This window comes from Megachile rotundata, chromosome 7 (assembly GCF_050947335.1).
Source record: "Megachile rotundata isolate GNS110a chromosome 7, iyMegRotu1, whole genome shotgun sequence".
Lineage (NCBI taxonomy): Eukaryota > Metazoa > Arthropoda > Insecta > Hymenoptera > Megachilidae > Megachile > Megachile rotundata.
The window spans coordinates 7,379,663-7,395,730 of NC_134989.1; the positions used below are offsets into that span (position 1 = coordinate 7,379,663).

The window sequence follows — 16,068 nt, forward strand, 5'->3', positions numbered from 1 at the left end:
AATCATTCAATGATTATCAGTAAAATTATTAGATACCATTTTAAGAAAATTATTATTTCAAGTTTCGAAAGTTTTGAGCATCAAATTTTTAGTGTTACAAAATTTCATAAAGCTTCAAACTTGAATTTCGGGAACTAAAGAAGTCGGATCAAACCCATCCCTATTTTTTCCGTCAGTTACCTTTTATAAAGCTTTCGATTCAAGTATAATTCAGGTAGAACCCACCCCTAATTTTCCCGCCACTTTTATAAAACTCCAGATTCGAATTCCTGCAATTTAAATATTCGGATCAAATCCACCCCTAATTTTTCCGCTAGTTGCATTTCATGAAATTTTAATCTTTAACCTAACTTTAGAATCTAAGCTTTATTGTTAGGTGAAATGTATTACCGATGTAAAGTTCATGCAAATACATGCTGTAGATTTAATGCAATGTTTAATGTAAAAATTATTCTTAAGAAGTAAAATTATAATTGGACCTGGTATGCATGTTTATGCGTAATCCTTAATGTTCTTGGTGCCACTCTATAATTATGCGGTACATGTAACTATTCATGTTTCAAGGTTATTCAGATGAAATGATTTTAAATTCTAGAATTTATGTTTGGTGCAAAGGACAGATCAGTACGTAAAACACAGTCATTTTTACTGGTATTGTATTTTTAGTGATATAATTGTGTCGAATGGGTACAAAATTGCTAAAAGGGATGTTTAAATATTTAAATAATTGAAAATTTAAAAATTTAAAAATTTGGAGATTTGAAAATTTGAAGTTTAAAAATGTGAAAGCTTAAAAATTTGAAGTTTAAAAATTTAAAAGCTTAAAAAATTGAAAGCATGAAAATTTGAAAGTTTGGAAATTTTAACATGTGAAAATTGTAACTTTGAAGATTTGAAAATTCGAAAGTTAACAAATTTGAACTCTGAAAATTTGAAAGTATGAAAATTTAAAAGTGTAAAAATTTGTAAATTTGAAAATTTGAAAGTATGAAAATTTGATAGTGTAAAAATTTGTAAATTTGAAAATTTGAAAGTATGAAAATTTAAAGCGTAGAAATTTGTAAATTTGAAGATTTGAAAGTTAAAAAATTTGAACTCTGAAAATTTGAAAGTTAGAAAAGTTGAAAATATAAAAGTTTGAAAATTCAAAAATTCGTATAAAAATTTAGAAATATGAAAACTTATTAATTTAAAAATTATGACATTTGCATAAGTGTTCTTATCCAAAAGAAGTCTACGCTGTACGTCAGCATACATCGCATCATTTATTAGACTACTTATATTGCTTAAAAGAGCAAAATTCTTGCATTTCAATTATGCATAAAAGCTTTCCTACATTTGTTTTCACGTTTCGTGCCTTAACACACGATACAAAGCAGGTATGCAAGAAGATATGCCAGTTATCGATGTAATACTGAAAGGTAGTCTAACGTCGATGAGTCAGGACTCGAGAAGTCGAGACATTAGTAGCTACGCAGCCCCTAATATGAGGGGTTCTTTAACGCGGGGGTCGCGTGATTTGTTTTCTGCACAGAACACATTTTAACGATATACATCTTTCGTTCGATTTCTACGCTAATCATTGGTTATGCACCAGATAAATGATATGTGATTAAAAGTGTCGGCGTAATTATGTACAGTCACCCTTGAAACTCTTCACGAGTACACCTCACAAGACTTCTATCGATTTGACTTCATTCTTAAGCAAATCGTGTCTAAATGAACAATAATTTTCTAAATGAATAATAATTTCGTATAATGACACATATCCTCAGGTTCTTATATTTTCAGATACCTATAATATACATCCACATATATATTATATATGTAATACAGTATATTATGTATTGTACATCCACATGTATATTTCTATCATATATATCCACATCGTAAAGTACCGATATCCCAAAATTTCTACATACCGAAATATACGATCTCCTCAGATCCCCACGTTCTCAAATACCTATATCTTCAAATTTCTATATTTGCAAGTGCACTCTTAGATTTCTTTATATGCCGATCCCTATATTACCTGACCTACAAATTTCCCGATTATGATGTCTCTCTATTCCCAACTGCTCCAGAACCGTATATCATTAAGTATATATTTCCCCAAATTTCTGAACCTTGAGATCCCTATATCCTTATATTGCTACATCACTAATTATGATAACGTTCAAAATCCAGTAATGTATCGATATGAAAAATGCTTTAAATACACAACACAAAGTAATTGAAATGAAGTTCTAATTACTTTGGTCACGAAGGTATAGTCAATCATAGATTATGTAAGCATACAATGGTACTTTACAATGTATGCATTTCTAGACCTTACAATGTGTATATTTCTAGATTATTATAAACGACGGTACTAATATAAAATGACACACGAAAGCATTGGAATACGTTTAGTAATATATTAATAGGTTTGAAAGAGTAACTACAATCATAGATTATACAAAGAAGAAAGAAATTAATAAGACTAGTGGAATGAGGGCATTTTGGAAGCCATTATGGCGTGCCAAGTTTGCGATACGTGAGAGCACACAAGGAGCTAATGTATGCAAATTGTTCGTAGAAGAAGTACAGCGCCATTGCTGTCAACATTGTATAGAACTGGATTGACAGTATAACCCTAGCAAATAACGATTATTTATCACTTACTAGGATGTGTGACGTAAAATATTACCAGTCGACAGCGTTTACGGAGAGATTAAAAGCTCGTTTCATATTCCAAGGAAAATGCGTGCGTTACACGTACGTGTGCTGCGAACAATGGTCAGTTTTAATTACTCCCTCGACACTTGGCGAAGAAATACTGGTACTTAATTTATACCACTATGGAATGGCAAGGAATAATTTACTTAAGTTTTTTTTTACAGCATTCTTTAATTTTGTGAAATATTTACATAGATTATTTTACTTGAATAATGAAGGAATGACTAGAATAAATTATAGGTTGTGATAATGTAAATATCAATTTTAATATTAATCTGAAATATTAATTTATTATTATTAATTTTAATTCAAATGCAAAACAGTTCAATATTTAATAAAATAATTTAATAGTGATATGCATATTATTTAGTAATAACGCTATACTTATAGTATATTATACTAATTCTTTTTTGTACTTTGATATTACATTGATTGTAACTCATTAATATAACTAGGACCTTTGAGGGAACTATCCATAGATCTCCACGAGCTGTATAGTCATATATTACATTACGACGTATTAGATCGTCCCGAGTTAGATTACCATGTAATATGTGATCACGTTTTCACGTTATATCGCCACAGTTAGATCAGATAATTCTACATTCTGGCGGAGGGCGTCTACCCGATTACATCAATACTGAAGCATTAGCAATTGCGCTACTTCTCGTTGAAAATTTACAACGAATGCCAAAGCGACTGACAATATTGTGAAGCGATTAGATATTCATAAAATTGTTTAGAAAAAAAAAATTATGACTTCTCCGTTCTCATATATTCCAAGTATGTCAATAATGCCAATGAGTGTGTCACATATGTGGTACCCATGTCAATGAGTATATTGTATTTGTGACAAAAATATGTCACACATTTCATACTTGTAACAATGATTGTGTCACATAGGTAATATTTATGAAATTGAGTATGTTACGTATGTTACACATATGACAATGAATGTGTTACATGTGTTATATTTATAATAATTCATATGCTAGCTAGATCGTACTTATGTCGTAATGAATATGTCACGTATGATGTTCTACTTATGACACTGAATGTGTTACATACATATGTAATATCTATGATGATGAATATATTGCAACCATGACAATGAACATATCATATATGTCCTACTCATGATAATGACTATATGGTACTTGTGACACCATGTGAATGTGTCACATGGGTTATACTTATGACTCTAAATGTGTTACGCAGGTCGTACTTGTAATACTGAATGTGTCACATAAGTTCTACATATGACACTGAATGTGTCACGTATGTGATACCTATGACGATGAATATATTGTAACTATGACAATGAACATATCACATATGTATATCATACTCGTAATGACTATATTGTATTTGTGACACTATATGAATGTGTCACATAGGTTATACATAGGGCACTAAATGTGTTATGTACCTATAATACTGAATGTGTCATATAGTTCTACTTATGACAGAGAATATGTCACATATGTGATACCTTTGACGATGAATATATTGTAACCATGACAATGAACATATCACATATGTATATCATACTCATAATAACTATATTGTATTTGTGACACTATATGAATGTGTCACATAGGTTATACATAGGGCACTATATGTGTTATGTACTTATAATACTGAATGTGTTACATAGTTCTACTTATGACAGTGAATGTGTCCCATATGTGATACCTATGATACTAAATATATTATACTTGTGACAATGAATAATGTATCACAGGACCTACTTATAGCAACGAATATTTCATGCTCATGATAACGAATATAAATGTATGTACTTCAGCGACATATCAGTACAGAATGTAATTGGTGTTTTGTAAATTGTGGACGATCGTTCTAATGAATTGAAGACGGTTAAACTATCGGTATTGGAAGGAAACGCCAGTAGGTTATTCCGCAAGCAGTCTGGGCCAGTGAAGGATTGAAAAGGAGTGGCACTAGGGAATGATTCGAACACTGGCCAGTCGCATATATAGCCGGCGAAGATTAGCATAAGACTGCACGCAAGGCTGACGTTCATGAATACGATAAGGGAGTAGGTGCCCGTTTCCTCGGCTACCTTACCGTTCAACCTACAAGCGATGGTGCGTACGACTTTTGACTCGCTCATTTTCCGTCCAATAAAACCTCCACCCTCATCGCAGGTCTTAGAATTTCACGTTTGAAAGGTAAACCAAGTAGAATTGCGTTATTAATATATTCCAGATGGCACGATAGATCGAGTTACGGGCGGCATTTAGAAATATTAATCATATTTTTTGGTATGTCATGTGGTGACAGTATCAGGTGGTTCAAATGACAGGTGGTTTAAATTTGGATTATCATTTTTATTTCAAGATGTATTGTCAAGTATCAATATACATTAAATAGTTGCAACTATTCTGTGTAACTTACTGTGTAACTTACTATGTAACTTACTGTGTCTACTGTGTTTGTACTTCCAAACAAAACTTTGCTTTGAAGCGGTTGATGTCAATGAATAATAAAAATATCGTTTCTTGTTTTGTTTCATCTTTTCTGTAAAATTTATAATGGCAGAAAATGTCCTGTGTTTGACACGTTTGTTATTGCTGGATTTTAATTATATAACCGAGGAAGGGTTTTTGAAAGTAAATTCAACTCATTTAATTGACGATGTAATGTTTTCACGTGTATGTAATATATGCCTGCTTTTATGTCTAATAACAGTCTTGTTGCATCAAATGATACAAGAAATGATAAAAATAGTTTTTATTTTAGAGAACAGGCAAAAGACAAAAAACAAGTGTCACACAAAACATAAAGATAACACAGTCACATAAAAACAAGTGGTTGTAACAGTATCACGAGTAGTTATGATACACAGAACTTATCTCGCATTTGCGTCCTCTGTTCGTGACCGAAGTGGGTTATGCCGTGAAATACCTTCGATTTCATAATTACCTATGTACATTATCAACTTCAATTCCGAATTCTCCGACATAAAACAGCAAAACTTCGTTGAGAGTACGCATTTCTGTAGGGCACTCGTGCAGCGATTAAGATTTAGTTTTTTCGAGGGTTAATTGAAGAATAGCGTGTTGGACGAAATAAATGTTAAATATAAAACCCTGTCATTAACCCACGCGAATATTAACAATGGCGGAAAGGATTGGAAGTGTGACTGAACCATCGAGGTCACCTTTACGTACGTCTAATTTGCATTTATACAATGGATTCTTCTTTTACTGGTATTTCGTGTCGCGATTAAATCTGCACGAATCACCCTCGGGGTGATAATCTTCGTGCAGATAGGAATCTGATAAAAGAATACACCAAGGGAGTTTCTTGCTTGATATGTAACTAAACGTGCTTCAACGAACAAATCTGCGATCGCTATTTTGATTGTATTCGAGTTAAGACTTCATTTAGGTTAAGTGCCATCGCACTTTAATCTAATGCGACCCGATTATGGCTGGACGATGGAAATATCGTTTTTGGGGTTGAATTTTGTCCTTGCTTAAATTTCGCTTTCAAATTTATCGAGTGTCGAGTGTTATCAGAGTTTCATGTTTATCATTTTGTATGTTTTTAGATGACAAATTTTTTACAGTCAGTAAATTGTTTAAGGAATATTAGGTAATGTATAGTGAATTATATAGATTACATAAAATTTTATATTTTGTGGAATGCATTCTCATAGTATTTACAAGTGAATAGAATTGAAAAAGCTCAAATCTATAATATCTAAAGAATACAAAATGGTACGTTTATTAAAATTAATAAATAACATAAATATATCATTGCACCAACTTTTTTATTCTTTAATCATATAGGTGTATAAAAGTCTTTGAATACGATATTAATTGGTGTGCAGAGATCATTGATAAGTTTATTTTTACATAAAATAAACATGAACTTCAACTGACGTGAAAATAAAGGATATTAAAAAATGACATTCGGTTTATCTTACAACATGATGTTGTCATGTTGTTAAACATGATAAAAATAATGCAATAAAGAATCTGATAATGTAAAGTTTCGATGCAGTATTATAAAATAAATATTAAATACATTCTATACTTTGTACGACATAAGACTATTTATGTACATTTATAATTCGAAATTTACATTTCACTTATGAATCTATGGATGATAATAATTAAGCTATATTCGAAGTTTTACCGGTCGTTGTTCGATTACAGCTCAGTCGTTTCGATTTTCTTGCCAAGAGGATTCACGATCGTGTTCTGTGTTCTATAAATGGACGAATTTCGGTGAAAATCGTTTGGAATTGTTACACTTTCCGAGCTGGAAGGAAAATTTTATTGTTATTAATGATGGAGTGGCAAATTAATTAATTGTAAAATCACAATTTCAATTGCAAACATCAATTTCTTAGTAATGATAATTGTAACAAGTCATGAAAAGTTATTTATATGGACACTTGTGAGAAAGCTGCAACTTTTAGGTTATGTTTAACGCAGCATATACAATATGTGCGACTGTCGTGTCAAAAAGATTAATTTTATCATAGTATACGTTCTATGAAATCTGAATCGAAATTTGAAAAATATAGAGTAATGTTTTGATGTGAAGATACAATATAATAAAATGTAATTTTAAACAAAGATAATTGTTATAGACAGAATTACTTTACTGGCTGAATTCAAACTAGTAAATGTTTTAATAAATTATTAAAAGATAACGTGATCTTTTAAAATTCTTTTAAATAACATTGTAAATTTTACAATTATACATATGAATTAGTAGTTACGTCTACATGTAAATTTCTATCATTTCATTTTACTTCAATTTCCTCTAATTTACTATATATCTGTTAATTACTTCGCTACATTTTATTATACATTATTGTAGATCTACCAAAAAACATTTACCTTGAAATGGAAGTAGTTCTTGGCTCAATATAATACGGCTTATCTTCATTTCTTTGGTCTGTGTTAGCTTCGTTCATCATTTCTTCGTTGTTCAAAGCATTTTCATCAAGAGAATCTCTTTCAGAAGTATGACTAATAGATTCATCACTTTTGAACCACTCATTTTCGTAAGCATGCATCCATATAGGGTTCGAACCTTCCACACTATGCTTATTCGTGTTAGGAACTCGTCCAGGTCCCCTAATAAATTCTGCATCCGACGTACCTTAAAAAACATGATCAGCTTAATTTCCAATTTAACTTTTCAAGCTTTCTAAAATTACAACCTCACTCTAAAGCAAAGAAGTTTATTGATAATAAACAAGATTGAACAAATCTGTCACATCATTATTTATAATTGTAATCCATCATATCATTAATTATATTCGTAACTGCTTACTGCTATTAATAGTAGTTATAATGTGTCACACCATTAATCACATTTGTAATCTGCCACATCATTTATTATGATCTGGCATATTATAATCGTAATACTGACCCAAATGTGGTGAAACAGTTATGAAATACGTGAACAAGTTTCTAAATCAAATCTGTATTCAAGAGTTGCACTCAAGTTTATATTTGCTTAGAGAAAGCGTATGTACTGAGGGCAACCCATTAGCTAGTGCGTGGGGCTTAAAATAATTTAGTCCTAAGTCATCCCAAAACATGTTCCCATATATGTAAATTTCTATGTCCTTGATTACCTATATTTCCGAATCCTTACTTTCGCGAATTCCTACATTCCCGAATGTCTATATTTCCAAGTTCCTACATTCCCAAATCTCCACATTCCCGAATTTCTACCATCCTGAATCTCTATATTTCCAAATTCCTATATTCCCAAATTCTTACATACCCAAATCGCTATATCCCCAAATTCCAATATTCCAATATCAGTATATCCTCAAATCGCTACGTCTCCAAATCTCTCCATACCCAAATCTCCACCTTTCCGAATTCCTACATTCCCAAATTCCTACATTCCGAAATTCTTATATACCCAAATTGCTATATCACCAAATTCCTACGTCCCTAAATCGGTACATCCCCAAATTGCTATATGTCCAAATTCCTACGTCCCTGAACTGGTACATCCCCAAATCGCTATATCTCCAAATTCCTACGTCCCTAAATTGGTACATCCCCAAATCGCTATATCTCCAAGTAGTTACTGCTCCAATTAGTCAGAATAGAAAAATGAACGTCTCAAACGTATTTTCCGCGCTATAATTGTCTCTTATAATTGTCTCTCTATAATTGTCTCTTGCGATCGTACACCAATTAAGCTAAAAACAATGACAATCATCAAACGTCTCTCAAATAAGTGTAATAGTGTAAATTACTATTGTTCAGCAGTTATAGTCATTATTATTCTCATTTACCAAAATGTTCGCGCCAACTCGTGTGTTAACATCTATATAATTATAATACTTACCAAAAGATGAAGCATTAGCTGCTTTCAATTGCCTGCGAAACGAAGCCCTCTGCGAGAGGCACAACGCTATGCACAAAATTAGCAGAGCTCCCAGAAACAAGGTCAAAGTCAAAAGCCAAAACGTCGTTCCAGCTTGCTCATACTGAACAATCGGTTGATATTGCGCTGGTTGCGTGTCGAGCACGTTGAATTCTTTGAACAGACTATCGAGCTTCTCTATATTTCTGTCGACTAATTCTAGTACCTCGGATACTTCGAGAATGGAATTGTCGCGCCGATTTACAAGGTGCATGTATAGGTCTGTTTTTGTTCGATCGACGGAACCGTCGTGGTTCTCGTGAATCTTGTATTCGTCGATGTTTACTATTGCTCCGGTCACGTTTCCTAGTGTTCTGAAAAATTATGAGATCATATACATTTTGTATGTACATGTGTGGATGTTTTTCATATTTCAAGTCTGAAAATGTGCAATGAATGGCTACATGTGATGGGAATTTAAGCAGTTACTTAGGAATATTAATCTGATTTCAACACAGCTTAAAACGAAGTAGTAACGTAGTTTTTAATTATACGTCTAATCAATATTCCTTATCTACTGTCCAGCTTTAATCTAGGTCTATTAATTTAGCTGTTATCTAGATCTACTTGCGAACTGCTACAAATTAATTCGGGGAGATTTCGATTAGGCTGTTCTATCAGTGGGGATTTGTGTAATTAACAAAAAATTTATTTACACTTAATCACTTATAGACAATATATATGTTGCTTAATTAATGTGTGACGTACACATTGCTTAGCCCTAGAGTGAACACGAATAATCACATTAATATACTGATTAGATTTCATAAATTTACTATTGCATTTTTTTTAGTACTTCAGTGATGTAAACGTGATTTGAAAAGTGTAGGTCGAGAAATTATAGAATACAATATGTGTTACAAAGTTATAACACCTTGTACTTTTGAAATAACATGCTATATTATGTGATATATGTATGTGATATATGATATGTGATATATGATATGTGATATATGATATGTGATATATGATATGTGATATATGATATGTGATATATGATATGTGATATATGATATGTGATATATGATATGTGATATATGATATGTGATATATGATATGTGATATATGATATGTGATATGTGATATATGATATATGATATATGATATATGATATATGATATATGATATGTGATATATTATTCTTAATATAACATACTATTCTATGTGATATATTGTACTGTTCGAATAGCATGTTATACAATACGATGTATTGTACTATTAGAATAGCATATTATACTATTTAACATGCAACAAAAACTGTAATAAATTTATCTCCCACAACTCAACATGTAATTTGCAAAATTAATAAGTTAATTTACAATATGCATGTTATATTATGTGACATATAATATACGCTATAATAAATTGCTGCTCCATAATTCAACATGTAATATGTAAAATTAATAAGTTAATTTACAATTTGTCAGTGATGCTATAACATATAGCTACTATTTTATTTTAGTTTGAAAAAAGTCGTAAAGGTTCACACGTCAATCTATTCGTCACATATACGGTATTGTCCCAAGGTGTTTCACACCTCTAATATTGCCACATGTGAGTCACACACTGTATGGTCACAGTTTCTGAGAATTCCTCACTGCTTATTCACTTTCCATATTTTGAGACAATTACCTACGTACATGAATTTTGAATGTTCTTAAATAAATATTATATTAAATAACAATCTGTTATTAAATAAATATTAAATAATAATTTGTTATCGAATAAGTATGAAATAATAATCTATTATTAAATAAATATTAATATTTATAATCTTTCCAATCTCCATTTCATGAAAATGTTTTATATTTCATGGTATAAGACCCGATAAGATCACATGAATGCTAGCGATTATAACGCAGATATTAAAGCTTTAATATGAATTATAGTTATTTGTTTTTTATCGAGTAAAAGAACCTCGATACTTATTTTTGATGTATTATTACATCAATTGATTTTCTGTACGTAATGTTATAAGAACTACGCATATTTCTGAAGTTAAAGTCAATCGCCGATTACACTTATACGTAAAATTATCAAGAGTATTGATCTCTATAGGTGGTTCCTGTCAACTTCATTATAATTGATGAAGTACGGCCTATTTTACGTAACTGCCTCTATTAATTTAGATTTCAGATTCGGATTAGATCGTTTTCTTTCTGCTCACGAAGTATGTTTTCAGTACATAAAGTTTCATGATTGTTTTGTAAAAGGTTTCTTTATAACCAAAATCGTAGCCATTTTTATCGTTCATTAAACGTTTTAAAACTTAGTACGCGATATACAGAAAACCCTGCACGAAGGATTAAATAACTTGTTTTTTTTTAATTTTAGTGAATTTAGTGATTTGTACATTCATTTACTTAAATGAACGAAATCTTAAATGAAACGAAATCTTTCACTATGTGTGTCAAGGTGTTCATCACTGATTGACGTAAATAGTAAAGAAAAAATAATTTTTAATTTTTAAAATTGAAAATGTATGTACTCTGATAAGAAAAACTGTTATAGTATGCTGAACTATTCATGACAAGTTTTAAAATTATAACTATTTCAAAAGTCGATTTTCATCTATTACGTTGTATCGTTGGTTAAATAAGGACATTCAAGGACTAAGTTTTCCTCTATTCAGATTTATAGTTCAAAAGCTTTGTAGTGCTTTTTTCACCACAGCAATCAATACAATAACAATTATAAATTTTGTTAAAAAATCTTAACACAGATATACGTCCATGTAACGGAAGGTAACAATTTAAGTAGTAACGTTAATAACAGTAAATTTTAACTTACTCTCTGAATGTTTCTATCCTATTCCGAACTTCCGGTGGATGTTGTCGCAACACGAAACGAACCCTTTGATCTTCTCGCAGTAAATAAATAAACACTCTTGCAGTGTCTTGTAGACCATCTGTGTCATTGGCTATTACCTATATCAACCAATAATTGAACACATTGATTACATCTCTAATATTATTGTCACATTTCGCAGTAAAATATTTTAAAATGTGATGGAAAGAAAAAATAAGAACGTTTGTGTTTTATGATTGATTCGAAATTGTGTATTTAATATACCATAAAATCGAAGTATCCTTTCATTCCTCTTTGGGGATCAAAATTTAGACTTATAATTCCTGTGAGCTTGTTAACCAAGAAAGGTTGTAATTCAATGTCATCTAGTCCCTCGGTTAAAGTCATGTGCATCTTGCCCACGTGGTAATAATTAATTACTGCATTATCACCAGCGTCTAAATCGATTGCCTGAAACAGTTTTTGAATCATGATCAAATATCGCAATAATTTAGTATTGTTGAATTTAACATTGTTCAAATATTGTTACATTCCAAAAATGTCTTAAATATGATACATTTAAAATACGGAGGATTTATTAATAAAATGATAAGATTTTCGAAATGGTTGATTCATGGCCTGTGATTAATTCAAATGTCTATCCATATAAACATCTGGTATACATGAATCTGATATACATCTAATATATACATCTGATATACATCTTTATATACATAAATAAACTGTTAAAATAAGAATAAATTTTTCACTTCATGACTTTAACAAATTTTAACTTAATGACTTTTTAATAAATAAGATAGCAACAATATTTTACCTTAACTTCCATAAACTGTGTTCCAAAGTCAGCTTCCGTAGTAACACCTCCAGTGAAGATTTTGCTAACAAATTTTGGCGGGTTATCGTTTATGTCAGTCACGTCAATAATAACTTTTAACGTAGTGTCGTTTGCTTCATCGAAAAATGTTTCATTCAATGGCACTGGGACAGTGCTACAATCCTCTGTCGCCTTAATTATCAACAAATGTTGCTCCTGTTGCTCTCTGTCTAAAGTTCTGGCAGTCTGAAATAATTATTTACGATAATAATTGTTACATTATCTTGATAATTATTTATGATGAGAATAATTGATACATTATTTTGATAATTATTTATGAGAATAATTGACACATTACTTTAATAATTATTTATGAAAATAATAGACACATTAATTTAATAATTATTTATGAAAACAATTAACACGTTTTATGTCAGGTGAGTCACAGATGGTTCATAATGTTTATTAAAAACGAAATTTTAATTTACTCATCAGAAGTAGTATACTTTTCGTTATAAGTTTGAAACAAAATGGACACGTAGGTCAAACGCTATAATTGCATAATTATGATACAACAATGTTATAATATGATTGTATTACAATATACAGATGTTATAATATAACAGCAACTAGCTTTAAAAGAAAATAAGAAGAAACTCAACAAGTCTTTTATTACTTCATTAAATATTATTAAATATTTTATTTGTTATCATATTTATTCATTTTAACTTTCTATAAATAACATGTTCTCTTATTCGAATACAATTGTTGTACAACGTTTTAATTATTATATATTTATGGTATATGCATGAAAACTTACGGTTAACTCGTGTTTAAAAATATCAAGAGTGAATAAACTGTCCTCATTTCCGCTGATTATGAAATAACAGACTTGAGTAGGCGGATCATCAAGATCGTCAACTTCGTCCCTGTCAATGGTTTCTGGAAGCAAAATCTTTTCCGACCCAGGAGGTTGCTCCTCCGTGAAATTAATGTTGAAAATGTCCACTAAGAATTGAGGCTCGTAATCGTTAATGTTTCGGACGTAAATGATTAGATCCAAATCCGAACTGAGTGGAGTTGGAGTACCTAAATCGTATGCTTCTACTCTGATCTGTTTGCGAAAAATAATAATTACATTGTAACAAATACTTTGTACAATTTTTACTAATTTGTAATATTATACACACATAATGATTTAATGAATAAAATTTTAGTCATTAAAATTACTATGTAGAATACTAAATATGTGGAATATTAGATAACATATATAGTTCTAAGGACTAAAATATTCTAAGAACTTAAGTTACCTCGTATAATTTTTGAGTTTCTCTGTCCAGTGGAAGTTTCAGTGAAATAATTCCAGTTTTGTCATCGATGTGAAAAGTTCTCCAGTGACCAGCCAAATCTTGTTTTAGACGATAATGAACGTCACCGTTTGGTCCGGTGTCAGCATCTGCGGCCTCGATTTGGATGATTGCGGTTCCAACTGTTACATTCTGTAATTGTTTATTTTATTACAGTATACTACAAGAGCTATAATGAAGTATATGTAATTTGATTAATAACATCTATTTTGTAATTTTGGTAATTGGAAGATTGAAAAAATTGCAATTGGTTATATTTTTTATAATATGGTGCGTTATTCGTGCAAATATGAGATACTGATTGGTCATATCAAGTTTTAATATAAATATGTTCTAACAGTTGATGCTTAATTCCCTATAATTCCCTATATTTATTTATTCATTTTAAATTCTTTCCACTTCTGCAACAATATATACACTTAAAAGTGATGACAGAAAATTATACTAAAGATTATGGTACAACGTAGAATATAATGAAAAATGTTATTAAAAATAATATATGTATTATATAAATTTACCTCTGGCACGCGGATAGTTGTATTATGTTGAGGACTAATAAACACTGGAGGATTATCATTGTAATCGGTAACGCATATATTTAAGACCGAAGTGTCTTTATTAGAAGGATTTCCAAGATCTCTAGCTTCCAAATGCAATGAGTAATTCCCGAATTTTCCTCGGAGTGAATGAGCCGCTTTTATGTGTGCTGTCCAATAATCCGTTTGTTCTAAGATGAATAAACCTAATCGAACAAATTAATATAAATTCATATTATTATTTAATAAAAAAATGAATTTTGTTGATAAGAATTTCGTTCATCAAAATTTCATAGGTAAAATTAACTTCATTAAGAAATTGAATTACTTTTTGAAGTTAGGTTTCATGTGTTCGAATTTTTACAATTTTTAATGGTTTAGAATTAATGTGATGTTACGATAATAATGCATAAATATCAAGAACACACCTAATTCATTTCCGGAGAGAATTCTGATTCTCACACGACCATTCGGTGTAGTTGGGTCATCCGCATCCTTCACTTTAATGGCGAAAATTAAGTCCTTGATATCGTGGAATTCTGATATAGTGATGCATGTTGGAGGAATGTCCATTTTTGGTGGGTTGTCATTTACATCTACTACTGTAACCCTTCAAAACATAATTGATATTTTCTAATTCTTTACTAACTAAAGTTGCATAACTAAAATTTCATTTGTTAGTTATTAGTTTCAATTCTTGAATTGCAAATTAGATTGCAAAGATTCTAACTAATATTTAGAGCATCTAATGATAGTGATCACAGTGATTTATTACAAATAATGAATAAATATTGATTTCTTAAAAATCTTAACTTACTGAATTTGTTTGAAGGCATTTCTCGATTCACCAGCCGTGTAACCGAACTGATAATTATCCCAAGCTTCTATGACTAGAACATAGCTTTGTTTAGTTTCCCAATCAATGGAATCTGCTACTGTTAAAGCACCAGTTTCAGGATGAATGGCAAACGTTCCCTGCATCATTAAATAATTACATTCTTACAAATACAATATAAAATAAATAGATTTTATAGAATGTTTAGAACAACAAATTTTTATGAACAACTTGAATTTTGTTACAGTAAAGAATTGTCCAGTTGTAGAAGTAATAGTAAGAGTCATTTAAAATAAGTTTTACCTAAACTCATCTCTTAAATTAATTTCAAATATATTCGTACAAATATGTTTATAGCAATAAATTTGTATGAGGAACTTGAATTTTGTTACTGTAAATAATTGTCCACTTATGGAAGTAATATTAAGGGCTTTGTAAAATAATTTTCATTAAGTCAGTTTTACCTAAACTCATCTCTTAAATTAACTTTAATTAGAATAAGATTCTGATTTATTTATATATACATTGATTTGAATATATAGTTTGAATTATTAA

The 16,068-nt window shown here is 30.4% G+C and overlaps 1 protein-coding gene across 5 annotated transcripts in view; it reads right to left on the reverse strand.

Annotated features, from left to right (window-relative positions):
* Positions 1 to 5,054: 5,054 nt before the first annotated feature.
* The window catches only part of Cad88C (cadherin 88C), a 42,059-nt gene continuing 31,045 nt past the window's right edge, over positions 5,055 to 16,068 (reverse strand). For all 5 annotated transcript variants that reach the window (XM_076533206.1, XM_076533205.1, XM_076533204.1 and 2 more), the window contains exons 16-26: positions 15,496 to 15,653; positions 15,107 to 15,288; positions 14,661 to 14,884; positions 14,086 to 14,274; positions 13,596 to 13,889; positions 12,776 to 13,021; positions 12,226 to 12,411; positions 11,944 to 12,080; positions 9,076 to 9,467; positions 7,599 to 7,863; positions 5,055 to 7,011 (exon numbers count right to left, since the gene is read on the reverse strand). In XM_076533206.1, coding sequence (XP_076389321.1) covers positions 6,900 to 7,011; positions 7,599 to 7,863; positions 9,076 to 9,467; positions 11,944 to 12,080; positions 12,226 to 12,411; positions 12,776 to 13,021; positions 13,596 to 13,889; positions 14,086 to 14,274; positions 14,661 to 14,884; positions 15,107 to 15,288; positions 15,496 to 15,653 — 2,385 coding nt within the window. In that variant the 3' untranslated portion in view covers positions 5,055 to 6,899. The remainder of the gene's footprint in view (positions 7,012 to 7,598; positions 7,864 to 9,075; positions 9,468 to 11,943; positions 12,081 to 12,225; positions 12,412 to 12,775; positions 13,022 to 13,595; positions 13,890 to 14,085; positions 14,275 to 14,660; positions 14,885 to 15,106; positions 15,289 to 15,495; positions 15,654 to 16,068) is intronic.